Genomic DNA, 14951 nt, shown 5'->3' on the forward strand with positions numbered 1-14951 from the left:
AGTGGAGACCTATATTCTCAGATTAGTTTCTCCCAAAATGATTAATAATATTTTCCCACAATAACAAAGAGAGAAAGTTTGCATACTCGGCAAAGCCTGTAATTCCAAACTTCTCACGTCTAAGGTGCTCACAGCCAGCTGTTTTTGTGAGAATGATTTTTGGATGGAACCACTGCAGAAATTTTGTAAAGGAGACTTCTTTCCTGCACGCTACCTTAAAGCGCTTCAAAATGCTAACTGCTTTTGAAAAGTCATCTCTATCAGCAGAAAACAGAGGGACATTGGGTTTTGACAGAGCGATAGGCAGTGATTCAGGTAAGTCCTTGTAAAGTCGTGAATCTCCATTTAAAAAGAACTAAAACATTGTCATGCTTGGGGGAAGGTAAAACCAATATTTATATAGAGGAGGTCTGCAAGTGTGCTCTACTTAGGCTAAAGAGCATTGAGGTCAGTGTTCACGTAGGTTTACAGTCATATATCTCTAATGGCACATGCACTTGCTAGTAATTAGAAAAGATTATGTTTCAGCTGCTGCTTTGCCTGAATAGCTTCCCAGGCAAGTGCAGGAATGAGTGGGAGAAGGAGTTGTGCAGCAGTGGGCTTTTCATGCTGGTGGGAGATGGCAAAGCTACTGTGTGCACGCTTGTGTGGTTCCCAAAAATAGTAGACAACCCAACTGAGCTAATATGAAAATGCTCTACTAAAGGGTTAGAGCATTAGGGAGGACAAATGTGCCAAGAAAGATCCCCTTCTTCCTCCACAGAAGGTGCTGCCACATACAAATGCATGACAGAAAATGCTGACACTGTCTCTTCGTTGCTGTGGGATGTGAAAGAGATGAAGGAGATAAAGTGAGAAATACATTTCTTATCCTCCACCATGTTTTGTTACCATGAAGCATCCTCACATTTGTGTGGACTGAGGCACTGACCAAAAAGCCATGTGGAAGAAGAAGTACTGACCAGTTAAAACCAGCCAGTGTGTGTCCTTTCCACCACCAGCAGTGCCTTGCTGAAGAAGAGCTTGTTGCTCTCTCAGTCACCTTGTAGATGGCTCTGGGAATGGTCAGGGAGCCCATCACTCCTACTTAGACCACCTCCCTCATGAAAATTGGGCGGCATATTCCAACACTGCCTTTACACTAAAAAAATCATAAGATGTAAAAGTGACATTAAAATTAAGGACTTGAGAAATTAGCTACTCCATTAAAAGGAATATAGAGAGAAGTTAAATACTTGTCTAAGATACGTTTTGCTAATGATGATTTCAATCTGACTTTGAATTATATTCTGGTTTGTAGATTGACCTGTCAGACTGACTGCCAAAATATCCTACACAGCCCTCCAACACAGTAAACATCTCCATTAACAAATCTGTTACAGAAATTTGCCTTCGTTGGAGTGGAGACTGACTTGGAAGTGAGGTTTCTCTTTCCCTTACTCATTTTTTTTGTTGCAAGTGAATTGGCCCAAGGAACTTTTCAAAAAGCCCTTACAAGTAATTTAATTAATGCAATTGTTCTACTCATTACAGCCTTTCCTCTTTTCCATCTTTGTCAAATACGGTTTCCCTTTTGCTCCTTAATGATGCCTGTGGAATCTGCCATCCCACTGGGAGGATACCATTTGTGTCTGGATAACTTAGTTGCTACAAACTTTATCTTATTTACAAAATAGAAATATGCCTTTTCCTGTCAGACAGGAGGATAGTGCTGTGTTACATCACTCTAAATATGCATGAGTTTTAAAAATAATTTTTAATGCTATATAACTTCCACAGGAGTCATTACACTGACATCTGAACAAGAATTCTGAATATGGCTCATCAGAAATCCTTGGTAGAAATAAGGTACAATAATAAATAAGCATGGAGTATTGTTATGTCTGGATCTGGTGATCTTTAATTACGGCTTGTTGAAACTCCAAAGTATAATTTCTGTGTGTGCCACCTTAACCCGATTGCCGTTTGTATGAAATGTTTATAGTTTGTCTGGGTTGTTCATTAGCCATTTTCAAAAGAGGAACGTTGCTTGTCACTGCTGATGTAACATGACCATGCTCGGGTTCCATGCACAGCAGTCAGCAAGGTGTGAGCCTGTGTGACGTGAATCTGGATACCTGTTTCACGTCCCCCAGCAGCTCAGTCACTGGAAACAGCCAGAAATCATGGAAAAAGACAGACTGTGACTGGTCCCAGCTTTATTTTGAAGAGACCTGACTTGTCAGTCATTGGATAACCACCTGTGATCTGCTTAACCTTGATCATAATTTGTTTCTCCCAGTTTCTGAGAAAACTCTGTGCCAAAATATGTTAAGGTAGGTATAAATCTTTTGGTGGGACATGACTTCTTGGGTCACAGTTCCAGCTTGCTTATGGTAGGGTGTCAGCTTCTGTTTGCTCAAGGCAGTAAGGAATGTGTCTAAGTTAATTATTACCTAGGACTTCTCTAGATCTAAGTTTCTAAAACAGAAAAATATTGTTAAACACTTCTGGCATCACTGAGACTTCTTTCTTTTTCTCTTACATATCCTGGATTGATTCCACCATGCATATTCACAATGAGTTGTATCTAATTCTGCACATGGGATTACGTCATAGGATCTTATCTGGCAGGTGCAAGGTTGGAAAAATGCAATCTAAATTTTTCTCCTGATTTTACATTTCCCAGTAACTAAGGAACATGTACAGCAATAGCTCTTGTTGCAGCTCTGTAATGCACCTGAAAATCAGTTTGCTTGTTTTACCAATCTGTTTACTGGTTTTAAGATGATAAATAATAGCATATGAAGAATTTTCCTAAGGATGTCAAATGCTTTATATAGCTTTGTTGATATAACATGAGTGCAAAAAAATTACTTGATTTAATGCAAACATCAATACATACAAGTCAAACATAAGCTGAATGTTAAACAAACACATTGTAAATCCAAACAAGCCATAGATACAAGATTAGCACCACCACTTCTCTCCTCTAGCTCTGCCCACTCTTTTCAATGAGCCTGGGACATGCTCAAAGCTCCAGCACTGTCAGTCTGCCCCCAGTTTCTCATCTCTGTTTTTTCCACTCCTCAGTTCCTTTCACGAATGGCCAGCACTGGAGATGAGCTTGGAAGGAGAGGAGGAGCCCACTTTGCAAGTGAGAAACACTGTATGAAAAGTTCTGACAGCGGGTGTAATTATGATAAACAGTGGGAAGAAGACTCTTGCTGAATACATTCAACATCATGGTCTACCTGAATTATGCCCAAACTCAGTGTGTGGATCTTAATGTGTTGGGGTTTGGGAGGATGGGGTTGTGTTGGGCTTTTAAGAAAAGAGCCAGAACATTGCCAGAGCATGTTTTTCACATGATTGCTGGCAAGCCTATACTTTCTGATATGGAGAAGGTTTTCTTCAAAAATGTCTTCCCAAACCTCTGGAAGGCCTGATTCAGTCACACCAGCAAATGTAATTTTATGGAATACTGCATCAGGGGAGCAGGTTTGGATACTGGCAGCTTGGTAGACCAGTGTAACACCAAAGTCAAGTCTACATCTTGCTTTCATGCCTCCATAATATAGAGCCTCAAGGGAGGCTCTGAGACACAGATCTTCACTTGAAGTCTTAAGTTCAGAGCTTCTCCTCTAGCTCCTATTCTTTGTTGTACATAAATTATTGCCAATCTGCAGTACCACACACCAAACAGCTCAGACAGACAGCAAATGGAAAGAAACAGACACTTCTAGGCATTATTCATCTTAACTGTAAAGCAGCGAGCTGAATTAGGTCAGATGAATCACATCCTAGAAGCCGCTGTGGCAGCAAGCAGTGGGTGACCAGCAGAGACAGCCAACTGCACCATAGGCCTCTGGTGTCAGACGATGCGAGTCCTGTTTATGAGGATTGTTGCCAAGACCAAATGAAGCTAGAGCATGTCTAGGCTGGCTGTTGTGTAGAAAAAAATCACCTCTTTCTTGCCCTTAAGTAAGGTTCGTAAGATTTTTATTTTTTTCCAAACTGATTTTGCCTAACATGCTACTTAATAATTGCCCTATGGTATTGCCACCATACTTGACCTACTGATTACTTAGAGACTTCTCTGTGTTGAAATGTCATCAGACCTGAGGCACTGACTCGATATGCAAAGTTTTAATTTTTTAATAATTCCTATGAAGCACTAGTTAATCTTTTTTCTAGTGGCACAGTCAAATTGGCAACTTATCAGCACTGTTCTGTGTATTCATTTATTTAGCAAAGCCTGCCTTTGGCTTTACAAAATGGCATTGACACCTTATCCTTAGAAACCACATTGCAGCCAGTGGACTGAAACTGCTGTAGAGCAAAAATAAGGGCTGGCCCCATTGTAACCTAGAGCAGCCATAAAAATCAGGATGAGGCTTCGCCTTGCCTCAATTTAGTGGCTATCCCTTCTCTTATAATGGGATTCACTGGACTCTAACATATCTCTATAAAGATGAGATGCATTATATTTACAGGTGCCCTATTCTTCATGATTTCAGAGTCCTGGGTGAGGGGATTAAAAGTCTGCACTTGGTAAGATAGGTCCCATTATACCAGTTTAAATGGAAAAATGTTGGACATAACAGTGAGGGAGAAATTAATTTTGTTGTGAGTTGTAGGAGCACTGTTATTGTGGGTTTAGTTGATTTTCGTCCCTTTTTTTTATATCATGGCATCTTTTCCAAGGTTATAATCACGTTCATCTTAACAAAGTCAATCGTATTAAAAACAAATCCTGTACCGGAATTACCAGTTACATAACTTATGAAACCTTTTTTTAAGGACCAGTTGTCGTGACTTCTAGTGTATATATATTATCATTATCACTGGTTTCAATGTGTGTGCATCAAATCATGCCAGATGAACATCTGGCCCCAAATGTTCAGTATGTGCTTCTCAAGATGCTATTAAGAGTGTAGTGAGAGGAAAGGATCATGTAAAATGCTAGTTTATTTTGTCACTGGTTCATTAACAAGAGATGCTCTGAGAAAAGCAAATAAATAATGTTACTTTTTTCCCTCTCTAGTTCTGTCAGTGCCCCTCTTGCTGGAATTTCAGAACAGGGAAGTCCAGAAAGGGGAAACTGCTGGTGCTGAAGGTTGGCTTCTGGGACCTATCTCATTTTGTATCATGATATGACTAAAATGATCTCATTAATTTCTTCTGAGTAATGAGTTTGACCTCAGTGTCTAATGGTACAGGAATAACTACTGCCACGTCTTACATAGTGTGGGGACATAGCAAGATTGCTGTACAAAATATTGGAGAATATGAAAAATGAGTCATTAAAGATCCACATAAATCACATGCAACTGGGAGAAAACATAAGAGTGTAAGTAAGCGATCAGATTATCTACTCAAATGCACGTGAGGAAGTCATATGGGGTAAACTGCCTACATCATCCCTCAAACTATTCCACAAATATTGCCTGAATAATCTTTTAGATATGTAAGCCTTTACTCCTCTTCTGGAGATGTGGAAACTTAATGCAGTCTGAGTAGCTGTGAAGCTTGTTGATTAGGAGGATATCTCCAAAAACACTTGCTGAGCTTGAGATGAAAACTTGCTTTTTAAAAAGTGGTTTCTGATTAAAGAAGTCAAATTAGTGGTATCTTGTATGTAGACGAGTTAGAGAAACGATCATCTGTGGCTAACCTTGCAGGATGACACTCACTTTGAAAATACAGCCTCACATGTCTCAGGCTAAATACTGAATATCAGTAGCTCTGTTTGAACAAATGTCTCTACAAGTTGTCTGTTAACAATTTGCCCACTGCCAGAAATAAAATTAGTTTCAGAGCTAGGATCCGAATTCAGAAATTATGCCTAACCCCATATTTATACCATACTGCGCTTGGAGTTTTTCAGTACCCTGGAGTTTTTAAACTCTTAGATCATTTATTCAAACCACCCTTTACAAAACAACAATTACACTTGTTATAGGCCTGCTTAGCTGGAATCATAGCTTACCTTAGGAAAAAATCCTGTCTGCTCTTTGCACAAGTAGAGATGTTTACCTCATCATGTGATCCCAAAAGAAGGGCCCAACCACAAATTTGCTAATAGACTAATGTCCAGCTGTCACGTAATAGACCCTGCAGACACCAGCATTTCAACAAGGCTGGTGATGGAATGTGCTCAGCCTCTGTCCTGAAAATTAAGACTCCAGACTCTCCATTGGCACTTTTTTAATGGAAAGGTACATAATGGTCTCCATTTCTTTTCTCCACTGTGTGAAAATATGAGTGGCACAGTACAGTTAAAAGCCAGGTTGTCATCTTTGCTTTTACAGTGAGGCTCTGGAGCCTTGGTGTGGATTTCTCTAGTGTGCTCTCCATCCACTGCGGCCACTGCACGGGAGTGATTCTGTCTTCTGTTTTCTTGCCCTTCTAGGGGCCTGCAATGAAAGGTCCTTAGCCTTGGTCACTAGCCTTTAGCTGAAATGATCTTGGTTAAACTGTGATCCCTTCCAACCTTACAGTGATTCTGTAACCATCACTGCAGCAATGCTAGCAGTGTCTGTGATCCAGCTGCCTATGTTTCTGTTCTGGAGGAGCTTTTCCCCTCACTGGGAGAGGTCGCATTTCTTTGTGATTTGGTTGGCCAGGGTGAGAGCTGTGGGAGAGCAGTTGGGTCTAGCTTGTTGGAAATGGGATGCCATTTAACTAACTGCTTTCAGCGCATCCATTTCCATGGTGGCTGCCTTTTATGGTAAAGACTCATACATCTGCCATGCAGCTCAATGACCAGAGCCACCACTTTTCCCTCCTATTTTGCTTCTCTTCATCTGCTTGGACACAGCAGTTCCTGTCACCCACTGTAGTCTGGGGATAAGGGCTGGTGCACGTTCCCACAGCTTCCCATGAGCCTGTCACCCCAGCCTCACTGTACTATCTGTCCTTTCTCCTTCCCTGAAAGAAGCTGTGCCCAGTGCTGGACTCCTGGAGTAAGAGCACGGGTTCTGAAAAGAGGAAAGAGTACTCCCTTGGAAGTGCTCAGTTGTCATCAGACTTTCTCAGCTGAAGGATTTCTTCATGCAGGATCACTGGGGAATAATTAAATAAAAGGAAATATTGTTTCTTTAGATGAAGAAATTGTGTTTCTCACAGGTGCTTGTAAGATGCCTAAGTTCTGGAGGTATAAGATCCTTTTAAAGACCTACTTTTCAAAAACAAGAGGCATCCTCCTTTGAAATCTGAGGTCTTCAGCTGGGCAGAGGAAAACTTAGACATATGCTCATTGGGTGTAGTGGGCTGGTTTGTACTGTTCATCCTGTGATATTTAATTGACAAGAGTCTTTCTCTTGCTGTCACTTCTTTTTTTTTTTTTTTGCTTAAGGAGAAGAAAGCTTTGTTTCGTTACAACCCCGAAAGTTATATTCTATTCTAAGAACCCCAGCCAAGGCAAAGAAAACAAAGCACAACTATGCTTATCCCTCCTTACACCAGCAGACACTGACACATCATTAACACTAGGCTGGAATCACACATGATCCAGTCCGCATGAACATACTTTTCTATGTTTGTTAAGGTTAATCTCAAGGCTTGTTTCAAGGTGAAGCTACACAACCATTTAAAAATTTGTCATTAAATCACTACAGCCAGACCATGGGACTGCAATTTTCTCATTGATCCTCCCGTGTCAGCAGCATCAACATGGATTGGCGTGTGGGAGCGTCACTGCCGTAGAACCCCCCTGTGTCCCCCCATTGCCTCTGGTAGCTCTCAACCAGCAGCAACATTTGTGGCTCGATAGCCAATCTGACAGAGGCAGTGGAACTGGATGAGGCTGAGCAAGACACACAGAGAAGGGTTGTATGCGTGTTGTGGGTCTGTGTGCATGTGAAGGGTACAGCAGAAGAGGTACAGATTCACCAACCAAGACTGCTGAGTTCCAGGACTTTGCCACCTGCTTCCATCAACTTTAAATACAATGGACGTTTATGATAATCCGTTGGGAATCTTCACTGTGATTCAGTGAGTAAGCTAATACATCTGTACTTCCCATTTTAAGCTAATGGGAATATAAATATTTAAATATATGCATACTTTGCAAGGGCAATATGGTTTTGAATACTCACACCTCTGTGTCCTTAATGGTAAGACATGTTTTGAAATTACTTAGTTAAACACTGAAAATAGTTTGATCTTTGAATTAAACTAATCTAAGCAGCGTTTCAACAAGAAGTAGCACAGACATTCTAGATAATGTATTGAAAATGACATAGATCTGCAGTGAACTTCAGAAATTGAAGAGAGGAATCAGGCATTTTCTTTCCGCAAAGAATGCTGACTCTCTCAGAAGTTTTAAGAATGTTTTAGTAAGCATGTATTTATGTCACAAATGGATTTGAAAGATCCTGAAAGTTATGAAGCAAATTCCCATTAAACTGCATAGTATGCTTGCCTTTGAATAATGAACTCATACTGTAGATAAATTATTCAAGATTTCACTGTATTGTATGTATGTTGGGTCATAGCATAGGAAATGATGTTTGTTTAAAGTCTGCCTCTCTGCATTTATTTGCTAAATGAGGTTATCCAATACTTAGGAGGGCTGAGAGCTGATATGCCTGGATTCTGTTCCCAATTCCACCAAAGACAATTCTTCAGCCAAAGTCATGTTAGCTTGGGGGTTTTTGTTTGTTTGGTTTGGTTTTGGTTTTCTTATATTGTTGTTATTGTTTGTTTGTTTTCTCTTTTTGAATCTTTGGTGTTTTTTCATCTCTAAAATGGATGTAAAACTAGAACTTAATGAATAACAGTGCGTCAGGAGAATTAAATTTTGCGTAATCCAAATCTTCAAGAATTATAAAGCTTTGGACTCATCTGGTCCCTTTCTACTTGAATAGAATTGTCTCTTCCCATTGAACTGGACTGCAGCTGAAATAATTTTCTCTGGATCTTTCAGTAATGTATGTTTTTTGTGCATTATTTAACTTGTTTTGCCTCTATTTATTTTCCACAAATACCACAAAATAAAATAAGCCCAAAGACATCTGTAAATTTTCATTAACCATATGATTGTCAGATTTGTGTATCTATTCCTTCTGCATTGTTTCCTTTCATTACTCTTAAAAGTTTTAAATTGATGCTAGAAACTTTTTTGAATAGGGACCTTGTCTTTGCAGGTTGCCAATTAAAAAGCTAGTATATTCTGGAGTATATTAAAATAAATTCCAGAATTCTGAATAGTTTCTTTATCAACAAAAGTCTGTTCTTCCTCCTCCCCATGATCCCCAAGGCAGATGGGCCACTGCTGCGGGGCCAGCTTCCTCCCTTGTTCTGCGTGCAGCAGCTGAATACAGGAACCGGGCAGACTGCAAAAAGAGAGAACAGAGACACAAAAAAGATAGCAAATACAGAACCACATTCATAAATAGTTTCCTTTCTCCACCTTCCCTCCTCCAAAGATGAGAAAACAAACACCAAGCCTGGAGCAGGCAATGCAAGTGGAATACAAACTGACACAGTCTCGGGAGCAGCAGAAGGTTTGCTGCTTCAGCTCCATGGATGTGGGACCTGCTTGGGGTAATGCTGTTGCTCTTGGTCTTCCAGAGCCTCTGGATACTTTGCCTTTGAGGACTGCTGGGCTGCTATGTAAAGCAAGGCAACCACTGCCAATTTAATGGGACATAGCAACTGAGACCCTGCAGGAAGATTTGCTGAATAAATTGGTGGAAAGATAGGTTCATCTTTCCATATGCTCCTTCAAATTTCAGGGGGGCTGAAGTGATTCTGTGATTCTGTCAAGTGTGTTTGCAAATTCAGACTTTTCAGTAAGGGTTAAGGGCACCCTAAACCCAAAGACTGTACAATGGGTGCCGTTACTGAAGTTCATATGCACTGGAGTTATGCTCAGCAGGCTTAGAACTGATCTTTTTTTTTTTCAAGTGGAATTCTTTGAACATATTACATCAGAACAAAAGATGCTTGGAATGAGTGGGCAGTGCTTATGCAGGCTCTATCATGGAGCTATGAGAAAGAGGCAGAACTCTCTGTTATGCACATTCCCCTTAAAACATTAAGAAAGCTGCCAAGTCCTGAACAAGCATAAGGAATTTGAAAGCTTAAAAAGAAAGGAAATATTCAGATACAGTCATTACAGTCTCAGTTCTTTGATTATCTGGATAAGGAATGCCAGGGATACAGAGTGAATTAAATAAGGTTCTTGTATAGCCATCAAGTGCCTGTATTATCTGCTGCAGAACCAGAATTCAGTCTTACATACATAGGCTTTTTTTTTTCCAGAGAGCTGAGCTATCCCCCAAAGTCAGTAATACAGCTCCCTAACTGCTTGTGGTGTACCCACAAAGCTTGATTAGGCATATGCTCCTTGATATAAATGGCTGAGTCTTCATCTCTGTGAAAGCCATTTATCTCTATAAACAACTCTGCTTCATTGTGTTCAGAATGGAGATATGCAAGAAAAACCAAAACACACCAAACCAAAAAAACCCCAAAGAAAGCAATATATCTCATCATCTTACCCACAAGAGTTGAGAAGTGAGGGTTATGCCTGTATGTTGGGGTGTTCTTCTGATTCTGACACACTCTTCTTTGAATGCCCATCAAGCTCACTATGAAGTGAACTTGCAGGAGTTTAACCAGAGGAATCAGCTTACTGGAACACAGTGTTTGTGGTTTCTGTGATTTGGCAGCAATAAACATCTCCCGTGTGCAGCTGCACAATGCTGTCCCCAGAGCACCACTCCTGACACATGAAGTTTATAAGACCAGGTGTCCCACCATGGACATGCCTGGAAGATGAAAATGTCCAGCAGTGATGGCCTGAGACAAATAGACTTTAGGAGCCAATTCTCAAAAACTTGGCAGAAAAGGCTCATAATGTAAAGGACTCCAAAACAGTGATTTGTACTGCTCATTGTTAAACTTTCAAATTACAAAAAAGGCAGGTATTCCTAATTTGTGTCTCTTTGTCCTTTTAACATTAAAGTGCTACCTTTACCAATAAAGAGGGAAAAATAATTTACTAGCTCTCATAGTGGTTCACCAAACTAAACAGTTTTGTGTTTAACCGTGTACAGACAATGTGAGCAGCTGGTGATGCGTTTATTAATTCAACAGTAAGAATCTCTTCCTACACAAAGTATTTCCCTGGACCAAGACTCCTCCTAAGAGATCCCAAGATGTGTTTGCATTAGTAGTTTAGTTCAGATCAGGAATGTACTCAGGAAGCAAATATTCTGTTCTGTTTACTGTACTTGCATTGTCAGTGTGAAGTGGTCTCGGAGCACACAAACTGGATGTCCCTCTGCTGAACCAAGTAGATGGGGTCCAGCAAGGCACCTGCTACACACCAACCACTCAGCATCCTGTGTAGGGCCCAAATGAGAGATACTCCAAAGTAACACCACTAAAATGTGTACAGGTTGGCCCTCAGCTGCCCTGTACCCACAATTTCACTCTACAGATTCACTCCAATTATGCTGTGCTACTTGTTAATGCAGAGATGCCCTAGACTTCTAAAGGGGACAGTCAAAATCAGACTGGCACTGAGCCAGATCTGCTATTAGCTTGCCGGCCTTTGCAGCAGTTAGCATTGAGATTATGGAGAGGTGCCGAGCAGGAAATCTATGACTGCAGTGTGGGTGGTGTTTAAAGCAGATTTCAGCTTTAGGTTAGATGAGGGTTTCTGAAAGAGTGGTCTTAGTGACTTTTTTTGCTTCTAGATATGATGTGCTGTTCTCTCTGGTTTGTTTTTTTTCACGCTATGCTCATCACCATTATGTGGAAGGTTGTATTAGGATAGAGCAAGTTCTAGCCAATGCCAACAAAAAACAGCAGTAAAACCCATTGTCACAAGCCTCCACTTTGAAACAAAGGCAAGGTAGAGCAAGTGTTACAAACACTATCAGAGAGATCATCTGGGTGATGTAACTGGATCTGTGACCTTCCTTAACTCACAGGGGATCTTTTCTGCTCAATAGGCCACTGAAATAGCTGACTTCTGGCTAGATTTAAATAAGCCACTTGTAAATAATTTTGTCATGTGTACTGGGAGGGAACAAATTTGGCTGCAATTGATTTTGTTCCTGTACTTTCACAGCATTTTGCCACAAGCCCTCAGTATTGAAAATCTTCCCAGACCTACAGTGAATTCACAGTGGCTGCCCTAAATATCTCATGCCTGCTATTTTCTCTTTTCCTACATGTTCATGTTGAATAAACATTGAAACCATTTCTGTCCTTGAAATATTTGCATACTGTGGTGAAGTCTCCAAAAAGGCAAACGGATAAAATTGTTCTGTGATCAAGTCTGTAAGTGATACTTTACTGAGAAGGTACAGATGGGAAGAGCAACCATCTCACTGTTAATCTGAATTGTGCTATGTTTGCATCTACTGTAAAGCTTACATTCATTTTAAAGGGTGGGATATTATGGAACACTTTGCTTCAGTCAGCTGTTCCAGTTTAGCTAAGAGTAGTGAAAGTGATTACAGCTATCATCTCACACTAGACCATTGTCCTGTTTTTGTGGAAGGATGGGTGCCCTCAGACATGGGGCACTGAACTCTTGTTGGACAGGAAAACAGTGATGGTCTTTGACATGGTGACCCACAGCAGAAAAGTAAATCATTATGACAAATGCTACTCTCTTGACAAAGGCCAGGGACTGACAATCTTGGCAGAAGGTCACCTGGCAATGTGCTCAGTGTTGGCTCTGCTTTAAGCAGAAGGCTGGAAGAGAGACTTCCAGAAGTCCCTTCCACTCTGAATGACTCTGTGATGATGTTAACAGACAGTGGGGAGGAAAGATGCTAGAAGTAGCTTATGAAAAATGTTAATGTGCCTCTCAGAAGTCCTAGACCTTAAACGTAAGCAAAATACTGATGTTGATGAAATCAAGAGAGCTGCAGGCAATTACAGTACAAGCGTGAAAGATTGTATTAGGGAATCAGATACATGGTTAAATTGGCAATAACACATTTGTCTCCCTCCTCTTTGATGTCCTTCCTTCCACCTTAATACCCAAACTTGCCAGTGGTACAGTTTGTAGTGCCAACTTCAGTTTTGACAAAGTTGATAAACTGAAAAGGCATTTTTTGTTCTGTACTGAGATTGGCCAGCTATTTTTTGGTCTTTTAAATTGGGAGACCCAACTGAAACATAGCTTTCAGTGGTCCTGATGGTTTAAATATGCTTAGCTGGTGCAGCTGCAGACAAACATCCCCAAATTGTTCAGTCTCGGTTTGCAATAAAATCTCAGTATCAAGATAGCTCAGGCTTGCAAGGGTCTGTATGTGGCAGAGCAGAGCTTAGTGTGGGCTGAGACATCCTGGTCTTCAGCATGACAAACTAGAGCTCCCTCAGAGCTTGGGGTAACTCTCCTCTGCAATCCACCATGAAAAAAGCTGTTCTTGTGCACCTCAATTCAATAACGGGTAGAAATTTCTTTTTAAAATAGTTGTCTGACACCTGCCTGCATCATGAATCACTTTTGATAATTTGCCTCTTTGAGCCCTGTTTTCAGAGCTATTCATTGCTCATGCTTCCACTTACAGCATGTCTGGAACAGAGGGCCCTTATCTGCAGCTCTGCTAATCAAGCATCAGATGTTTCTAGTGTTTGACAGCAGAATCAGTGGTCATTTCAGAGAGTTCTTAAGTATATTTCTATGATTTCATGGTGAGTTTTACTGTAGAGCTGCTGAGAAAGAAAAATACTCATTTGCATGCTACAAAGCATAGGCAAGGAGCCAGATCTGTGCTATTACAATATCTGATCTCTGTAAGGCAAACATCCTTTTGAAAGGAGCTAATGTTTCTGTCTATTCAATTCTGATTCACAGTTCAGCACTTTCCTCATTCAAACACCCTGGGGAAGAGTTAACTGTATTTTTCTCTTCCCCTTTTATCTTTATTCCTGGATTAAGTGAAGAAATTATTGGTTCATGTTACAGCCCTTTTATCCCTTTGCAGTAAATCATATGCAGTATTTTTTGCTATTGGTATGCTGCATGTCACGTATACCCTGTTCATGTCACACTGTAATAGTTAATTGTTTGCATGACAAACATTCAGGTTGTATCCTATGAGTTGCCCCATGGGGGTACATGTTGTTAACTAATGCATACAGTGCACATATCTTCGAATGAGCTTTTCATCAAAACCAAAAAATTGCTATAAAACACTTAATAACAAATGTTATTGATTATTTTTCCCTTCTGTTTATGAAGAAAAATCATAATATTTTATATAGTCATTAGTAGAATCTCAGCAGTAGTATCTTATCTGCTGTTCACTTGCTGCCTATGCTTCACAAACACTTCCCAAAACTCAAATGACAAGAATCACGAGCTGTAGTATCTTCTTTCTGAGGGGACATGACTGACTATTAAAGAACCTTTAATTCTGTGAATACCAACTTTAAAATTATTTTTCTATTAATACCATGCAAAATTCAATTCATATTTATCACTTGTATTCATGCCAGGAAATATAATTGCTGTTCACAGAGAGCAAGTATGGAGAAAAAATTTCATTTAAATATTTAAACATTTAAATATTTAAACATTTCCTATATATGCTTTATCTGTGAAAAAAAAAATCCAAACAAAACAAGCCTAGACCAAATCCACAAAACTCTTATGATAGGAAGCAATTTGCATTTATCAACACAAAAGCTAGTCATGTCTTTCTCATCAGTCAGTCTGCTTATGCTTTCTCTGAGCAGCAGTTGCCCTCTACCTACACCTGCAGTGTCCGTATGGACCCCTTGCCTTTCCAGATGAACAGGCACAGGAGCTAATTATTCTTGAGATGATCCTCCACATAAAGTCTGGGGAGCATTTCAGAAGCACAGCACAAGCCTTTCCCTGCTGAACCAACATTCCCAGCATGCTGAAATGCCGAATAGATAACTTCCCTCCAAAATCAATGCATGGTATATACTGCTCCTTCATTTAAATAACATCTTTTTTATCTCAC

General features: G+C 40.2%; 1 protein-coding gene across 4 annotated transcripts in view; it reads left to right on the plus strand.

Moving 5' to 3' along the window:
* The first annotated feature begins 7766 nt into the window (after positions 1–7766).
* The window catches only part of FRMPD4 (FERM and PDZ domain containing 4), a 342726-nt gene continuing 335541 nt past the window's right edge, over positions 7767–14951 (plus strand). For 2 of the 4 annotated variants that reach the window (XM_032100641.1, XM_032100643.1), the window contains exon 1: positions 7769–7977. In XM_032100641.1, the coding sequence (XP_031956532.1) occupies positions 7934–7977 (44 nt within the window). In that variant the 5' untranslated portion in view covers positions 7769–7933. Of the gene's footprint in view, positions 7978–14951 lie in introns of all 4 variants that reach the window. The other 2 variants (XM_032100645.1, XM_032100644.1) reach the window with 2 other exon arrangements.

This window comes from Corvus moneduloides, chromosome 2 (assembly GCF_009650955.1).
Source record: "Corvus moneduloides isolate bCorMon1 chromosome 2, bCorMon1.pri, whole genome shotgun sequence".
Taxonomy (NCBI): Eukaryota; Metazoa; Chordata; class Aves; order Passeriformes; family Corvidae; genus Corvus; species Corvus moneduloides.